This window comes from Astyanax mexicanus, chromosome 13 (genome assembly GCF_023375975.1).
Source record: "Astyanax mexicanus isolate ESR-SI-001 chromosome 13, AstMex3_surface, whole genome shotgun sequence".
NCBI lineage: Eukaryota > Metazoa > Chordata > Actinopteri > Characiformes > Acestrorhamphidae > Astyanax > Astyanax mexicanus.
Window position 1 is genome coordinate 43130567 of NC_064420.1, and position 19507 is coordinate 43150073.

General features: G+C 40.0%; 1 protein-coding gene across 5 annotated transcripts in view; it reads left to right on the plus strand.

The window, feature by feature from the left end:
- scn8aa (sodium channel, voltage gated, type VIII, alpha subunit a) overlaps window positions 1-19507 on the plus strand; it is a 99671-nt gene that overhangs the window by 62438 nt on the left and 17726 nt on the right. For all 5 annotated transcript variants that reach the window (XM_049463024.1, XM_049463028.1, XM_049463023.1 and 2 more), the window contains exons 14-20: window positions 1224-1462; window positions 3419-3592; window positions 4752-5108; window positions 5385-5858; window positions 7705-7822; window positions 9238-9392; window positions 12159-12332. In XM_049463024.1, the coding sequence (XP_049318981.1) occupies window positions 1224-1462; window positions 3419-3592; window positions 4752-5108; window positions 5385-5858; window positions 7705-7822; window positions 9238-9392; window positions 12159-12332 (1691 nt within the window). The remainder of the gene's footprint in view (window positions 1-1223; window positions 1463-3418; window positions 3593-4751; window positions 5109-5384; window positions 5859-7704; window positions 7823-9237; window positions 9393-12158; window positions 12333-19507) is intronic.

Sequence of the window (19507 nt, forward strand, 5' to 3'; positions counted from 1 at the left end):
CATAACAGTAATTGGCCCTTTAATCAGGCATTTAAATGGCTTTTTAAAAGGTGAATAAAAGTGTTTTTCTAGGATTAAAAGCGTGATTTCAGCTGTAACTGGAAATATCTGAGCAAAACTGTGCTGGACTGAGCTGCACAGCTTTCCACACATGTCCACGTTTACAAGCACGTGCCCAACCATGCGGTTACCTCGTGTTTACTCCTGCCTCCCCCTCACGCTTCTGAGGCAGCAGCAGCCTGTCACTCACACAGACACAGAGTGAGCGCTCTGTATCTACTTCTTGTGTCAAGAATCAAAACATTGCAACATGAAGTATTTGATTTAAGTGACATTGCACGTCCTGCTATGTGACTATTGCTCAAGTGCACATTGCGATGGCTTAAACGATATATCGTGCATTTAGGAACCACAGCAACTTTTTATCCAGAGCAGCAAACCATGTAAAGTTACAGAGTCGAGTCTCAGAGTGCTGCAAAGCATACTTTCTTCAAAGATTTATTTCTAATTATCTCTTATTTTTCTCCACAATTTTCCCATGCCAATTAGACCGCCAATTCATCTGCTAGTCACCTGATAGTCAGCTTTATATATATTAGCTGTATTTCTAATGTTTTTACCTTATTCTTTCACATGATCCCGAACCTGAAATTTTACTTTAGAAAAACAACCCAATATCCATGGCTGACTGGCTGGTCTCAAACAGACACACAAACACAAACAAACACACACACACAAATACTGCTGTATTTTCATTTTTAAAACTGTTTAGTGGTCTACTTTCTAAGATTTCTATTTATTTATGTACTTATTTTTTGATTACCAGAGACAAACTTACTTGATTCCCCTTACAAAAGGGCTAGCAACGCCCGGATATACACATCTAAATAAAGTGGAAATTAGTAGTAGATGTCTTCAGTTGTTGCTACATCACTAATAAGTCATTGATGTTTTGTTTATTTAATATTTGCACTCCAAATAAAGTCTAACTAAAGTCTAAGTCTTGCTGTTAGAGCTGCAATAGGGATGGGGGCAACTCCATAATATGCCTGTAGATTTAGATTTAGAACTCAGTGCCATAGAAGTTTCTATATAGGTGCAGTGTGTAGCCATCCCAACATTTTTGTCCATATTGTGTAGCTGTGTATTAGAATAAAATCAGAACGGGAACATCTTTTGAAGTCGCTAATTCACATTAACTATATGTAATGTGTACTTTATAGAACTGGAAGAGTCTCAGAGGAAGTGTCCACCATGTTGGTACAAGTTTGCGAATATCTTCCTGATCTGGGAGTGCTGTCCTGCGTGGCTGAAGATTAAGGAGATTGTGAACCTGATCGTGATGGACCCCTTTGTGGACCTGGCCATCACTATATGCATCGTCCTCAACACTCTCTTCATGGCCATGGAGCACTATCCAATGACTCCGCAGTTCGAGCATGTGCTGTCAGTGGGCAACTTGGTGAGGATCATTAGTTCATTAGAGAATTATTATATTATTGGGTTTCTTACAGAAAAAATGTGTTTTTTAGGAGTTTATTAATTAAGATATCTGGAACTGTCCTGCCTCTAGGTCAGGGGTCGGCAATTAAGTTTGGCCGTGGGCCAGATATTTTCCAAGCCATTACGTGACGGGCCACAAAAAAAAATTCTGTTTCACAAAATGAAGTGTTATGGGATGGAGTGCTACAGACTAGTAGCTCTCCAGCCCAGAGGGTTGTTGAACCCAGTTGCATAACATTTAAATTCAAAGCAGGTAAACCCAAGAAGAAAGGAAAAAAATATCAAAATAAATACACTCTCACACGGGATCAAACCCATGTCGTCAGGGTCGCAGTCCAATACACTACAGCTACAGCTAGTGAATTGGGACACAGCTGGGAAAAACACTCTTATAAGGAGATAAGGAGCCCAAGAACGGGCGGAAAAACGAGAACAAGCAGAAACTAAAGTCACGCCGAGCGCGACAGAGAGACAGGGGAGAAATGTAAACAAAGGCTCACCAGAGAAGCATTTTATTTTATTTTTTTTCATTATCATTCTTTATAGTTTAAACAACCTCACAGGCCAGATGTTCCATGCCTGGCCGCATATTGCCGCCCCATAGCGTAGTTCTTTGGAGTCTAAAGGGACATAGTTTAGATTTTTAAATCTATGAAGGCATGTTTCCTCGTTCTCTCTCTCTCTCTCTCTCTCTTTCTCTCACACACACACACACACATGCGCACTCTGTCTGCAGCCTGATTGAGATACATTCCTGTAGATGGAGGCCGTGTTCACAGTCTACTGGGAGCCTGCATTAATATTTCATGTTGCCTGATCGATGAGCAGCTCTAAAATGGTGCCGGATATTCAAACCTGTGCAATGTTCTACCCTCATGTTCATAAATAATGCTACTGGGAGCTCACACACACCACCTGCTTATTGTTATAGTCTACATTTAACATGACTGCTTTTTTTCCTCAGTGTCTTTCTGTTTTGCACATTCACAATTGTGCAAACACAACTGAGCACATGGCTGTTTATCCCCTTAAGGTTTATCTCCAATCATTACAGGGTTGATTAACTGTAGATAATACATGTATGCTGTCAGTATATAAACTAGTTACTTTATTTCAGTAATTCAGTTCAAGATATTATATAGATTCATTAAACACAGAGTGATCTATTTTAAGCGTTTATTTCTTTTATTGTTTATGATAATGGCTTACAGCCAATGAAAACCCAAAAATCAGTATGTCCTGCTGGAAAATGAAAGCCGCATCTCCATAAACGCTGTCAGCAGAGGGAAGCTGTAAGATTTTGTGGGAAAACAAAACAGCACTGACGTTAGACTTGATAATAAAACACAGTGGATCAACACCAGCAGATGACATGTCTCTCCAAACCATCACTGATTGGTGGAAACTTCACACACAGTCCAAGCAGTTTGGACTGTGTGTCTCTCCACTCTTCCTCCAGACTCTGCTCGCTTGATTTACAAATGAAATGTAAAATTTACTGATGATCAGTGATGGTTTGGAGACACATCATCTGCTGGTGTTGATCCACTGTGTTTTATTATCAAGTCTAAAGTCAGTGCAGTGTTTTCTCAGAAAATCTTACAGCACTTCATGCTCCCCTCTGCTGACAACTTTTACAGAAATGCGAATTTCATTTTCCAGCAGGACTTGACACATTGCCCACACGGCTAAAGGTAACTTTGATAACCGTAAAGCCCCCCAATACAATCCCAGTAAAACACATCTTTGGATTGGCTTTCTGTTCAACTACCTGGAGATACATTTGGCTTAAATTTCACCAGTAAACAATCCAGATACTAGTCAAAAGTGACCTGGTGTAAACAGGGTGAGTGTCGTGATTGAAGTGTTTTGTGCATTAGTAAAAATTAATTTGTGTATCTGCTGTCTTTTACAGGTGTTTACAGGAATTTTCACTGCCGAAATGTTTGCCAAGCTGGTTGCTATGGACCCATACTACTACTTCCAGGAGGGCTGGAACATCTTTGATGGTTTTATCGTGAGCTTGAGCTTGATGGAACTTGGACTGGCCAATGTGGAAGGCCTCTCTGTTTTGAGATCATTCCGATTGGTAAACATATTCCCACTCTATACTATGTATTATGGTTCTAGGGTCCAGACACTTGTGCACAATATGATTAGTTTTGGTGCTGATATTGTGAAGAAGAAATGGCAAATTGTGCAGTGTGTATGGCTACACCTTAAAGGTACATTCTGTAGGAAATGAGAGCGAGCGTGTGAAATAGCTACAGCAGTCCAATTTCAAAACTCCATAGAGAGTAGTCTGCCCCGCCCACCGTTCCCCACACACAACGCTACCTCGGGTTGCCAAATTCAACAGGCTGAATCTACACAATCTACACAAGTTAGACTAGAAGGAAAGGCAGAGAACTTAGAGTACGAGCGAGAGGAGAAATACAGCAATTCTAGACTCTTCTATCGCCCGTATTTAGCGTCATATTGACTGTATGTTACACGAAGTGATCAACAGCTTTGTGCTAACCTTTCTAACTTATCTATCTCTCTCAGATATCCTCTGCCTTTTTATGAATGCTAACACTCAAGCTTTTACATTAATTTAAACACCAGCCCCTGGTAAGCTCATCTAGTGGTGGTGATAAATTACCTGACTGAATTAGTTATGTTAGCCAGTTAGCTTACCTGTTTAGGAGAAAAGTAGCAGCTCTGGGTTGGTCTTGTAGTATTTTTGAGCTTAAGTCTTCTCCACTTTTCAAATTTACTGCCAATATCCACTCTTGTTATATTCCTTCTTTGGTCACTGAGCTTTTTTTGAGACATGCTGAGGCTTTTTAAGCTGTGTTTAACTGCTGAGGTTTAACTGAATTAGTCCCGCTTGCTAGCTCCTTTGCTGCAGCACCAATCGTTCGCTGTTGCGTAGGTACTGGCAACCTCGGGGGTGGGGTATGTGTTGGGGAACGAGCAGCAGGTGGAGTCAGAAGACAAACAAACACAAATACCCGGGACGGAGTGAACACTTAAAATAGGAATGTGCGGGCCGAATCCCAGATATTAAGGAAACATGTCGAGTGAAAGCACTGTGCTTTCACTCGACATGTTTCCTTAATATCTGATGATACATCCTGATCATCTTAATATTTACTACTGAAAATAAGTTACATATTGATCCTTTAAGCATCGAATGTGAATATATACTACATTCCATTCTTAATCCTTCTATTTGACATTTGCCTGTTATTTCTTACCCTCAGCTGAGAGTATTTAAACTGGCCAAGTCTTGGCCGACTCTTAACATGCTGATCAAGATCATCGGGAACTCGGTAGGGGCTCTGGGAAACCTAACCCTTGTGCTGGCCATCATCGTCTTCATCTTTGCTGTGGTGGGCATGCAGCTGTTTGGGAAGAGCTATAAAGACTGTGTGTGTAAGATCGCTCAGGACTGTGAACTTCCTCGCTGGCACATGAACGACTTCTTCCATTCCTTCCTGATTGTTTTCCGTGTGCTGTGTGGAGAGTGGATCGAGACCATGTGGGACTGCATGGAGGTGGCAGGACAGGCCATGTGTCTCATCGTTTTTATGATGGTCATGGTCATCGGAAACTTAGTGGTAAGAGCATTTCATCAATAGAAGTATAGAAAAAAATATTTTTTGACATATAATAAACTATTGGCCATAACTTATACCCTGTGCAAGGTGCATCCCAATGCCCATTGCTATCTTACACCCTGTGAAAAAAAAGTCTATTTATGCGCATTGCATCTGCACCATTAAATAAGTGATGGAGTTTACGAATAATTATACCATAGTTAGTTTCGACCCTGCAGTGTGATTGGCTTTAATGAGTGACATTATCAGCTGGTAATGCACTGTGTGGTTTTTCAGGTGCTGAATCTGTTCCTTGCCTTGCTACTGAGCTCCTTCAGTGCAGACAACCTGGCAGCTACTGACGACGACGGCGAGATGAATAACCTGCAGATCTCTGTGAACCGTATCAAGACTGGCATCGCCTGGTTCAAGGCTAAAGTACGACAGCTGGTGGCCATCATACTGAAGAGGAAGGTCACAGATGAGGCCAAGCCCCTGGATGAACTTTACGACAGGAAGCTTAACTGCATTGCCAACCATACGGGCGTGGACATCAACCGCGATCTGGACTACCAGAAGAATGGCAACGGCACCACCAGTGGCATAGGCAGCAGCGTGGGCAAATATATGATCGACGAAGACCACATGTCCTTCATCCACAACCCCAACCTGACTGTGTGTGTTCCCATAGCTGTGGGAGAGTCAGACTTCGAGAATCTCAACACAGAGGACTTCAGTAGCGAGTCAGAGGCTGAGGGCAGCAAAGATGGGGTAAGTGTACTATGAGTAAAGGGTCAGTTGTGCTAAGAGTAGGGCTAAGTATCGCTTTTTCAATATGATACATTTTCTAAATTGTACCCAAAGAATACAAAAAAATATATTTTTATAATTATTCTCACACTCATTTATTTAACAGCTGACATGAGTAATCTCCTTCTCATACTGTCACCATGAGAGACTCCTTTCTCTGGATCTTGTTGGAACAAATAGTGAGCATATTTGTGGTGCTTTATTAAGAACAAAAATCACTGCTTCTTAATAACTACAAATATGTTTTCTATGCATATTGCTTTATGCATTTCAGTTTTAAGAGACAGCACGAGTGAGAGAAAGGGAGAGACAGAGTGAGTGAGAGGGAGAGTCAGTGCGAGTTAGTGAGGGAGAGACAGTGTGAGTAAGAGAGAAAGGGAGAGAGACAGCGCGAGTGAGAGAGAGAGAGACAGTGTGAGTAAGAGAGAAAGGGAAAGAGACAGCGAGAGTGAGAGAGAGAGAGAGAGAGAGACAGTGTAAGTAAGAGAGAGAGAGAGAGAAAGGAAGACAGTGTGAGTGAGAGAGAGAGAGAGACAGTGTGAGTAAGAGAGAATGGGAGAGAGACAGCGCGAGAGAGAGAGAGAGACGGTATGAGTAAGAGAGAATGGGAGAGAGACAGCACGAGTGAGAGAGAGAGAGAGAGAGAGGGAGAGAGAGACAGTGTGAGTAAGAGAGAAAGGGAGAGAGACAGTGCGAGTGAGAGAGAGAGAGAGAGAGAGAGAGAGAGAGATGGTGTAAGAGAGAATGGGAGAGAGACAGCGCGAGTGAGAGAGAGAGGGAGAGAGAGACAGCGCGAGTGAGAGAGAGAGAGAGACTGTGTGAGTAAGAGAGAATGGGAGAGAGACAGCGCGAGTGAGAGATAGAGAGAGAGACAGCGCGAGTGAGAGAGAGAGGGAGAGAGACAGCGACAGCGCGAGTGAGAGAGAGAGAGAGAGAGAGAGAGAGACGGTGTGAGTAAGAGAGAATGGGAGAGAGACAGCGCGAGTGAGAGAGAAAGGGAGAGAGACAGCGCGAGTGAGAGATAGAGAGAGACAGCGCGAGTGAGAGAGAAAGGGAGAGAGACAGCGCGAGTGAGAGATAGAGAGAGAGACAGCGACAGCGCGAGTGAGAGAGAGAGAGAGACAGTGTGAGTAAGAGAGAAAGGGAGAAAGACAGTGCAAGTAAGAGAGAGAGAAAGTGTGAGTAAGAGAGAAAGGAAGAGAGACAGCACAAGTAAGTCAGAGACAGTGTGAGTAAGAGAGAAAGGGAGAGAGACAGCGCGAGTAACAGAGAGAAAGTGTGAGTAAGAGAGAGAGGAAGAGAGACAGCACAAGTAAGTCAGAGACAGTGTGAGTAAGAGAGAAAGGGAGAGAGACAGCGCGAGAGATAGAGAGAGAGACCAAAACAAAATCTTAACTAAAAACATTACAATAATGACAGATGGTAATAAGAGTCACATAAAGACATGGTGAGCTCCTAACTGCCCACAGTGACCCAGATATTGCTTGACCATAAAATACTTTGTCTATTGATTTGGTCTCAGACATGAATGCTATACATAGTACAGATATTTTTTTTCTGCTCCTGGATATGGTTACAAAGAACATCCATATAAAAATGACCATTTTTTTCTAATGCAGTATCAAGGAAAAAGAGATTCCAGATCTTAACTAAAGCTGGTAAAGTGTTTGCATCAATGTTGCTGTTGATAGAAGCCCGTCAGGTCCTGGTGTGTTTGTGGGAATCAATCACACCTGATAGCTTTATGCCTTTCCTTTACGTTGGTATGATTAATACAGTGTGACCTCACCTTGTTCTCCTCTATTAGCTGGATGACAGCAGTTCGTCAGAAGGCAGCACTATAGATATTAAACCAGAGGTGGAGGAGGCTGTGGTGGTGGAGGCAGTGGAGGAGTATTTGGACCCGGAAGCCTGCTGGACTGAAGGTATTACTTCACCTGTACAGAACTGAGACTCTACAGTTCTACAAAACGAATATACTGAACTATACACTGTATGTCCAAATTATTTAAATAAATGCATTTAGCTACTTCAGGATGCACGTATTGTTGACACAGATACGCAAAATCGTCGCTGTCGAATGAAAAACAGGTATCTCCATTTTTGTCGATTTTTAGTTTACTAGATAATTTGAACAGATAAACTGTCCCTTAAACTGTATCAAAAATTTGTGATAAACAGACCAATAGAAAACTCTTTAAAATGACTTGAAATAAACTCTATTTACATTGACTTCCATTAAAAGTTTAGAAGGCTTTTTTTCTTTCCTCTAAAGTTGCTGTTTTGGAGAGACTTATTTTTTATTGGACAGCGCCGAAATGCACACACTTAGCTTGTCTAGTTGCTTAAAAGAAGAAACATTGACATATTGTCCATTTTGTGCATGTATACAGTGCCATTTATGACCTGTTAACAATTTGGATCTTCCAAAATGAGATTAAAAGAAGCCTATTAAAGAAATTATGCAAAACATTTTACTTTTTTCATTTATGCATTGAGATGTTTAGTGTTTCCAAATAAATAAATAAAAACTATAATGTATGCTTAATTGGTTTAAATGTGATATCTTTATCTTGTTTAATATTAGACAAAGATTCAAATTAAAGTTTGATGAAAACAGCATACATTTTAACAGATTCAAATTTAAAGGTCTCATTCCATCGTTTTAAATTCAATTAAAAAATTAAAAATCTAGTTGTGGTCTTTAGTATGAATGAATGTCATGTGAGCCATTTTTTTTGAGAAAAAAATTGTTACGGTGTTTCTGTGTAGCCCTGCTTTATTTCACTGAATTACTGGTCTCTGAAGAAAGACAGGATTTCGGCTCTTGCTCATGAATATTCATACATGCAAATATATAATTTCTTTCGGCCCTGGGGCCGAGCAACTCCCTAATACAGTCGGCTCTACTGCAGCCAGAGTTCAGCTCTGCCTGTGGGCGGTCCTGAGCCGAGGTGGGCGAGGGCATGAATATTAATTCACAAGTTGACATAGACCCGTGTGCTTTTCCTTATCAACTCGTATTTCTGAGGATTTTCTTTTACTTTCTACGGCAGACAAGGGAGGCTGAAGAACAGTTTATATGCAGCATGCGTATACCACTCAGAGAGACCAATAGTATTTTACAAAGAACAAGAAAAAAAATTTTTTTTTAGCGAAATTACATCTTAAGCAAACATCTTAACATGTTAATCTCTCTTTTATATTGCCTGAAATCTGATAAAAAATGTTTCCTTCTCATATAAAAGCTGCCATTTGAGTACATGTTTAACAGTAGTGAATACTTCTGTAATAAGTGCTAAATAAATGAAGTGGCTAATGGAAATGTTCTGTTTGACAGCTTGCATTGCGCGCTACAAGTGCTGTGATGTCCCCATCACGGAAGGCTGGGGAAAAAACTGGTGGTACCTTCGGAAAACATGCTATCTGATTGTGGAGCACAACTGGTTCGAAACCCTCATCATCTTCATGATCCTGCTCAGTAGTGGAGCACTGGTGAGTTCACTCAAACATGTACATACAGTGCAGCTCTGGAAAAAAATAAGAGACCACTTAAAAATGATGAGTTTCTTTGATTTTACTAAATTGAAACCCTCTGGAATATAATCAAGAGGAAAAGGATCATGAGTTATCAAACCAAGCTAAACTGCTTGAATTTGTGCACCAGGAGTAAAGGCATAAAGTTATCCAAAAGCAGTGTGTAAGACTGGTGGAGGAGAACCTGCCAAGATGCATGAAAACTGTGATTAAAAACCAGGGTTATTCCACCATATATATGATTTCTGAACTCTTAAAACTTAATGAATATGAGCCTTTTTGTCAAATAAATGTTTTAAATGACAATATTTTTATTTGGAATTTAGGAGAAATGTTGTCTGTAGTTTATAGAATAAAACAACAATGTTCATTTTACTCAAAATTCAGAAACTGAAGTGGTCTCTTCATTTTTAACAGAGCTGTAATCGCACAAACACAGCTCTCCCAGGTCCAGATTTCTTTAGTAAATCAAAAGTTTTGCAGTCTGAAATACGGCCCTGTCCTGAAATTAAACACTGTAGCTGTGCAGACAGCTGTGTAAAGCTGTGAAGCTCACTCACTGCACAGGGCTGGGATCTGGAGCCTGAAAGATCGCTGCTAAGTTATGTCCATGTTAATGGACTGTACCATTCATCAAATCATGGATCTATTTCTGTTGCTGGCAAGGCTCTTCCCCTTTGCACCACTAATGTAGCCAAAATAGGGACATAATAGAATTCAGGAACCGTGCTTTGCTCAATAGCATTTTCAAAGCTGTCGGCTCTTACTGTTTTAAATTACCACAAAATGTGATAGATAGCATTTTATCATTTTCTTTCCCTGCTCTTCTTGTTATTCTTTGGCCCAATACCAGTCCTCTTTTGTACCCCTACCCTTTGATTTTGAGTGAAACCCTTCTCCTTGGAACAGAGTTAGAAGAGGAACAGGTGAAATTCTCCACCTAAGAATTGGTACAACCCTTCAGGCACCCGATACAGATATACCTACAGCACTGGAGCGCTAAAGTTCAGCAACCTAGCTGCTACAGTTGAACTATTTAACTTTAGGGCTTTAACGTATGTCTTCAGAAAGGGGGCAGGTGGTGCAGCAATTAATTATTATTGTCCATTTTTTAATTCCTCTGTGATGGGGAGTTGAAATCAGCTTTTATTAGCTTTTATTTAATTAAATGTTATTTTTCATTTCCAGCTTAAATGCCTCACCCTCTGTAGAGCTTAGATCGCTCCCCAAAAATCCAGCCCGACCTGGGCTGAGCCTGTGCACGTTCTGCCCGAGCTTGACCCAAACCGCTCCATAAACTTTATGGAGTCATTATAAGCCTGAGCCTGATTTACACCCAACATTTTTTTGTAAAACTGAGATTTTAAAAACATTTTCGGGGCTGTTTAAATGAGCAAAATATGTTCAGAATTACGTTAATTAACATTGCAACACTGAAGAAGCATAGACCTTTTAGACCTACTAAGTAATAAATATGTTTATTAAGAACAGATCTCTCAAATATTAAAATACAACAATGATCCACAGCCTAAACATCAGAAAATTAGGCTACAAGAATGATGGTTTAAGAATATATAAAGCTTTCTGAACAAACAACTTTTTTTTTATATTGAGCTTATATATTTTTGAAAAACAGTTTGATTTGTTACTTTTTTACTATATTGTGATTATCATGCCATAGCTTTATATAAAATAGAAATAGAATTAAAAAGCAGATGCCTTGGGCAGACAATCTAAACTCTAAGCATCTGCCGTCTGTTGCACCATTAGGTGAAATGGGAAATTTAGCTTGCTTGCTAGCTACTGAGGCTAACTACTAGCATTGTTTTATGCTTGTCTCAAAGAAATTACCATAAAACATTGGAAAACATTAAAACTACACTTTAAACTATGGTAATATAGTGATTATCGTAATGTTTAACAAGTAAAATGTTTACATTTATTGTTTTTTTATTGGTCGCTTGAGTCGCCATCTTGCTAGTGATTTTTATATCCCTCTCTTTGGAGTGTTCTTTGTTTGAAAGGCCATATACCCCCAACACTTGCCCCTACCCTTTCAGCCTAACAAGAATCAGGACACCCTACCACTAGGCGCAAAACAGAGGGGTAGGGCCAAGGGGTGAAACGGGATGGGGCCATCTTTATCCCCCACCCATATTTTTTGGTTGGTTCTACAGTTCTGATCTGAAGTTTTAGAACACCCCCAATTTTCTATTTTTATTGACACTAAAGCATATCATGTCCAGTGAATAGCTTGAAATGTTTTTTTTAGAACTTAAAATAACAAAAAAAAAAAAAACTAAAAAACGAATTATTGGTTAAAACATTACACCTAAAGATATTAACAAACTACCTGTAAAGAAATTATATATATATACCATATCAGACTGTGGTGAGTACAGTTTCCCACACAATCTAAAGACTCAGCAGTCAGCAGGATGTAAAGGGGATAGGTAGCAATACCTTGCAGCACTGCTTAAAACTGGGCCAAGTTTCTGTTGCAGCTGTGAAAAATAAAATACTAGATTTGCAGGTGTAATAGCAGGTGGTAGTGAGAAAGCCATGGCTAAGATGGCAAAACAAGAAATGCAACACTGCTGCTGGACTACTGAAGAATGAGAACATGCTAGATCTTTTTTTTAACCTGTATTATATGTCAGATTCAAGCACTATGTCTTAGAATGAACTCCTGTCTTCCTGTCCGGTCGTGTGCTCTCCACGCAGGCTTTTGAAGACGTGTACATTGAGCAGAGGAAGACCATCCGGATCATCCTGGAGTACGCTGACAGAGTGTTCACCTATATCTTCATCTTGGAGATGCTGCTCAAATGGGTGGCGTATGGTTTTGTCAAGTACTTCACCAACGCCTGGTGCTGGCTGGACTTCTTCATTGTGGACGTAAGTCTGTCTCTATGTTTATTGGTTGGTGTTTGATGACGATGTTGTGTGATTGCCTTACACATACACACCTTGCTGATCAGAGATCGAGCTGCCCAGAAAATGTAAGTAGGGAATTCTGAAGGAAGGTCTATGATAAGATTAATATGTGGCGTTCTGTTGATTATATCTACACTATATGTTCAAAAGGTTTTTGTGGACACCCCTTCTAATAAAAAACACAGTCAAAAGAATTATGAACCTACTGGCATTGGCCAATGGGATATATATGTTCCCTGAATTAAGCTGTAAAGCACTGGAACTGTGTTCTCTGGAAAGATGATGATGTTCCAGCCAATATTTTTGGGATGAGCTACATAGTTGGGACTCTGTCATGCTGATTTCTCCATTACAACATCTGAAAAATTAGACCGTTTCTCACTTAGAAAGTCTCTTGTCATCTCAAGACTTTACTACTGACTCTTTCTGGCTTATCCTTTACTATGAGCCATCAGGTCCCTCCAACTGATTCAGAAACAGCAGCACAACTCGTCTTCAATCTTCTGAAGTTCTGACATGTGACTCCTGCAGCCGCCAAAACCCTGATTTCGGCCTACAAAGCCAAAAACAGACCAGCTCCTTCATACTTGATGGAAATGGTCAAAGCCCAATACAGACCAAGAGCTCTTTAAGCTTCCAGTATGGCTTGGCTCATCTGACCATTCCTCGTTCAACAGTCTATTTTCATGCCTTGTACGCCCCGCCGTTAAAATAGCGTCAGAGTTTCTGGTGTTGGTGAAAAAAACAGGTGCGCCACTAACTGATTAAAACCCTGACAACAGTCATTTGCCAGAGTCCATTCCCATCATAGCTACTTAATGCACAAACCTGACTTTTAACACAACAATAAATAGACTAAAGAATAAAATAACATTGATGTTGCCTTAAATGAGCTGCTGGCTTATCTTCACAGGTCACTATCCTCTGCTGAGATGCACAAAGCACTGCACTGTTAAGATATGAACGTGCCAAAGTCAGAGCTCACCTGGCTCTTAAAGGGAATGACCAGTGTCACACTGATGGGTTTATTTCATGCGTGTCATGCCCAAAACACAGCCATGATTAATTAAGAGAATTAGTACACACCTTTTGCATGTTTCAAGCTGCGCAAGGTGTATTATTTGTGCCGTCATGATAACAAAGACACACTGACAAGCCTTAAATTCAGCTGCACAATATATAAATGGCCAGTGTGCTATAGATTGCTAAAATCTGTTGTAGCTATAGCTGTAATCTAGTCTTCAAGTGTTGACTAAAGACTTATCTTTTTGAACACTATCAAAGCTTGATGTATCTCTTGATTCTAGTCTCTACAAACTAGCTGTGGATATTTTTTATCTAATCAATGAAGCACTTTTGTAATTCCCTAAATGTAAATGTAATTAGCCAGCATCCTAATTTCACTAATGTGCTTCAGATAGATAGATAGATAGATAGATAGATAGATAGCCTTAAATTTAGAGTAAACAGCAGAAAACAAGTTGGTGTCCCATTACTTTTGTCCATATAGTGTATATAGTTAATGTAATGACACACTGGTGAAATGATATCATTATCCCAGTGATTTGCACTAGGTTTTGAAAGATTTGTAGCCAAACATTTGATATAATTATATATTTTTTTATTTCCAAGCATAAAGGAAGGCATCAACTGTGCATGCTGATAGAAACGTCAATGCAATGCTGGAGCCTGTCACACTGAGGGAAACTTTAGAGCGTGCTTTAAATAGCTGAAAATAGTGCTGTGGTGTCTTTGAGCTGTCAGTTTAAGTGGAAAGTGGTGTAGCAGGGGAGATGAGAAACTTCCTCACAAACATCAGTGGGCTCAGCGTTGGCTGTTGCTACGCAGATAGATGTAAAGGCGGGCGCTGGCGGCGGCTTTCGGGATGTTTCAGCAAGGTGTGTCTGTGTTGGGCGAGATCTTACGGCAGGAGATGCTGAATATAAAGTGTGATGGTATGCAGAGGTGACATGTAACTAATCATAACTAATCAGTAATTCTCTCATAAAAACCTATGTTTTTATAGCTGTAGACTCTCTGTAGCTGTAGGCTCCTCACCTCACCCATGCATATCCATGAAAACAATGTTTTACTTCTCTGTGCTACCTACTGAGATGCTTGAATATTCAAACCTCAATTCTCTGCTAAATGCCACCCCCCCCCCCCCCCCTCGAATCCTCTGCTTCTAGCAAAGAATTGTCTGATTTGGTTGCATAATTAGCTGTTAACAGTTTAAAAATTGGGTTAAACTGTGAGAGCATGTGTTAGAAGGACTAAAAACCTAAAATAACACAAGCCACAGTCAGTCATCAATAACAAGGATTATTGATATGATATTCAAGCACTGCTCAGCCCTACAAGATTATTGTTCTGGAAACTGTACGTGTATACGTGTTCATGTAGTGTCTAATGCAGTGTACAATAAAAAAATGTGTCTCTGGATTGACCTCATACTTAGCCCTCATTGTGAAAGAGACCCTCCAAGTGTTACACTATATGCATTTCTGTGTCAGTTCACACACACCTGAGTGCTGCTCTTGAAGTGTACACAGAAATGTGTGTATAATTTTTTTAAACCTTTTTTTTAAATCATTGTCTGGTGTGTTACGGCCATATTCATTATAGAATCTTAATACATTTGTGTATATTGGGTGTTTATAGTGTTTGGGGTTCTAATTGCTAAGCTATCTAAAGCGCTTGGAGGTGGGCTCCACAGTGAGGGACCAGGGACAATCTTGTATGGGTGTGTCATGGTGACTGTGTGCTTCTCTCATGTTGTGTAGATGTATTCTGATTGCAATTAAATTATGCATTTTCTCTGTGTGTGAGCGTGTGAGTGTGTGTGTGTGAGTGTGTGTGTGTGTGTGTGTGTGTGTGTGTGTGTGTTTGGGTGGGTGTGTGTGGTTTGCGTGAGTGTGTGTTCTGACCTTGTTCCTGACCTAACTGCCTTTCAGCAGAGCCCATCACTCCCAACACTCTGTTCCAGACTTAGACTGTGCCAGTCAGCTTGGAGAGTTGGTGTGGCCAATATTGGATATATAGTAAAGCATTTTTATCATTAATATTATTGTTGTTTGGATAAAAACCCAGGTCCTATTATGCCAGGTTCACACTACACTATCTTAACCTAGTTTTTCAGTCAGCAACAGTTTTTCATTGATCACCTGGTAAATATGTGCTAGATATCTGACCCAGTCTGCGACTGGGAGTCAGGAGCATCAGCTACCTACAGCCAGTGGGATCACATAGAGAGAGAACCACGGGTCTTAAGACAAATCCCCTGCATTACCAGAGCCTTTTATGGAGAGTCTGACCACTTTCTGACTGTTAACTCTAGAGGAAGCCGGCGAGTGAGTCCTCTATGAATAGGGTGAATGGATCTAAAAGCTAAAACCTTTACATTTAAAATTATAAAGAATTACTTGTTCTGAGTATTTCTTTAATTTTAGAAAGTAGAATAGGTTTTGTACTGTAAAGCACTAGCATTACTGCTACTGTGAGCTGATTGGTTGGCGAGCTGATCCTGGAGAAACATTAAATTAAAACATTTAATATAGTTCTGTGTTGAGGACCATAAATATCCATAAATATTTCAGTTTAAGTGCGTATTGTCCTCTATAGAGATTCTCTGGCATCACTAGTTCTGGTGTGTTCTCATGATGAAACAGCCTGTGTCGCTGATTAGTCATATAGTGTGAAAGTCTCAACAACTGAAATACATGTAGTGTAGTGTGAACAGCACAACGACAAAAGATACAAAAAGTCGTGTAGTGTGAGCCTGGCATAAGACGTACTGCCTTTAATGAGCAAATTCTAAATCATACCTATGCATTAGTGCTGCCTACACTGATCAGCCATAACATTATCTCCACTGACTAGTTAAAAAATGAAAAGCACAATACATGGATAATCTTTTACAGTGACATCTGTTAAAAGGTGGGATAAACATATTAGCATTAGCATGTGAACAGTCAGTTCTTAAAGGTGATGTATTCAAAGCCACTTTGATAAACACCAGAATACAACCGTGAGACATCTGGGTCAGAACATCAGGCAGATCTTGTAAGATATCAAATGCTCATTGTTTTAATACATTTAGGGCCCAACTCACAACTTAGTGGACTTAAAGGATTTGCTGCTAAAGTATTTATGATGGATATGATGAAGATTTAATGCCACAGGACCCTAGAAGGGCTGTAACAATTAGTCTATATTATAAAAAATGTTTTTTTTTTATATACATTAAGTTCTAATTTTTAAGGCCAATTGCTTAACCCACTCACTAGGACTCCCCTATCACTAGTAATTCCCCAAGGGTTTTTACGTCTGTTTTCAAACCTGCAGAATTTGGGTTGATACCTGTTACTGATCTGGAATTATTAAGCGGAGTAAAGAGAGAACTGGCAGCTTCTCCATGTGTCCTGTAGGAGATTTCAAAGCCCTCACATTTCTAAAGTCTAAATATGTCTAAATAACTTATTTTACTGCAGAAAAAAGGTTTTGTATCAGCTACACCTGTAGCCTGTATATAGAACAATGCATTTTAAGGGGTTAATGTTATAGCTGATCAGCGTAAATCTAAGTTTAAGCAATTCTTTCCACTGTTCTTACTGCAGTTCTACAGTTGTATTTAGTTTCTAATACTATTTAACTCATTTCTCAAATAAAACAACTGCAGTGTCCCCATCAACCCTCCTGCTTTAGCTGCTGGAACATAGTGGGTTGGCGTGTACTCTCCGACCACTTGGGATAGTTGGGAGGAACTGCTTTTCCCAAGCTGGATAAAGAGTGCTAAACCCCCTTTTCCCACCCACACCTACTTGTATTCTGGGAATATTTGAAGTAGAGTGCTGAGATGTAGAGATGTTGTGGACGTGCGGCAAACGGTGAGTGTGGCCCTGACAGCAGCCATCGCTCTGCCGTGGTTCTGCTTGGTGTCCCGTCTTTGCCCCGTGCCTCTGCTGTCCTGTGCTGTGCTTTTGACACTGTGCTGCTCAGAGGGGCTTCAACAGAGAGACCACTATAATGTCCAGCATGCTTCTGTGTGTATCACCCTTCCTTCCCCTGTCTGTGTTTATATATATATATGTGTCTCATCCCTCATTAAGTCGATTACCTTTCTGCTCACACCATCGTCTTTATATTCTCATATTTCTGATTTTTTAGTTTATGAATGTTGAGGGAATGTGTAACAGACATATACATTATATTTTGTCCTATACACATTACTATAGTTAGTAGTTTTTATTTATTTGCTGATAAATATTTTCTTGCTTTATTTAAACGTAAGGATCTTAGAAAGATCAGAGCACAAAATTGAGCATATCCAAAATTGCACAGCAGCCTCAATAATTAATAATCTAATTTATAAACTACTCTTCATTTAGTATGACTGAGTATGTGAGTTTGGCTCATCAGTCGTCTGAATTACGTTTAGATTACATTTGAATTTCGTTTGCTTCTTTTTATGTTCCTTTTTTGTTTTAGTTTCCTGTCTTCATTCGGCCACAGCCACCCATCTCATTGACCTTGCCTTGCAGAGTGAGAGCGTTGGCACATGAGGAGAACTAGAGCTGTGGGGCCGTCCCGGCTGGCTCAGGGGCCCGGGCCCTCCATGGGCTCAGACTGAGGCTAAAGGTGACAATTACCTGCAAAGATCCAACCTTTAGATGAAGGTGAAAGCTTTAAAAACTCAGGGTTCAAGCCAAGATAGCTTCTACTACACAAGATATGCTTGAGGCATGTAGGAGAAAAGAATTGGGTAAGTTTTTTTATGTGTTCAGGTGTGTTAGAGTACGGAAAACACAAAAATATATTATTTACTGTATTTTTCGCACTTTAAGGCATACCCAATTATAAGGCGAACATCAGTAAACATCTATTTTCTATTCTATTTTCATACATAAGGCACACAGGATTATAAAGCGCGGCATGTTGCCATGTTTTCCTTCTAATTCAGCAGGTCTCACCACTGGCTGGTAAGTTAAGTAAAGCTAAGCTAAGTAAACAAAACTGTAATTCTAAAAAAAACCTTTAAAAAGCAAACAAAGCACTAGATGTTAATCCACACAGATTTCTCTCTTGAAAACTGTTTATTTGGGTGAGTAAAGTTCTTCCGTTTATTTACAGTAAGCTTAGATTTCCAGAGTTCTACTAAGGCTTGATGCATTAGCATTAGCGGCTAAACGCTAGGAATACTGAGTATTCCGGTAAACCAGCGGTTTGTCCTACATAGCTTGTTTTAACACAGTAAACATGCAGACTACAGGGCAATAATTCTCACCTCTGAACGAGGAAAGATCTAGCGCTTAGTGTGGTTAGCAGCTAATGATAATGCTGCTCCAGCAGTGCTAAATGGGGTTAGCAGCAGACTACAGTCTGATAATACTCACCTCTGAATGATGAATGAGCTTGCACTTAGCTCGGTTAGCAGCTAATGCTTATACTGCAATAGCCTCTGTGTTAAATAACTAAACTGAAACTCCTGTATAACTCTGTAATTTACTGGAGTTTCTTTACTGATCCTTACAACCTGACTGGTAGAATTCGTAAAATTCTTAAGACACACTGGATTATAAGGCACATTGTCTATTTTTGGGAAAATGAAAGGATTTTAAGTGAGCCTTATAGTGCGAAAAATACGGTAGACTGAATTTGTGAATGTCCTGAATAAATTTCTTCAGACTTAAACTCTAGTTAATAATATAGCTAGCATATTATCCACTACATAGTCAATGCATTTGACCTGCAGAGGTCTGAAAATGCAGGATAAAGCTTTCACCTTTGTTAGAATCCCCTCTGTGAGTTGGTCAGCTTTGGATGTTGTGTTCTCTTGCTGTGTTTTTACCAAGTCTTTGTCAGTGGCTGATTTGAGACGTTCAGATCTGTTTGTTTTTCCTTTATACAGGAACTCAAGCCCTGATTGTAATGGTCAGTGCCTATCCATGCACATTGGTGGTTTTCAAATCATTTCCAGCGTTGAGAATGTTTCTTGAAAATTATCCGTACAGTGCAGTATGCTGCTGTGACAAACCCCTCCTCAGTTATTTGTGCTGTGTTTGACCTATAATAAGACTAAAGTTAGCCTCTTAGCTTAGCATGTGTCAGCTGTGTTTTGGATGGCACTCTGAGACTCT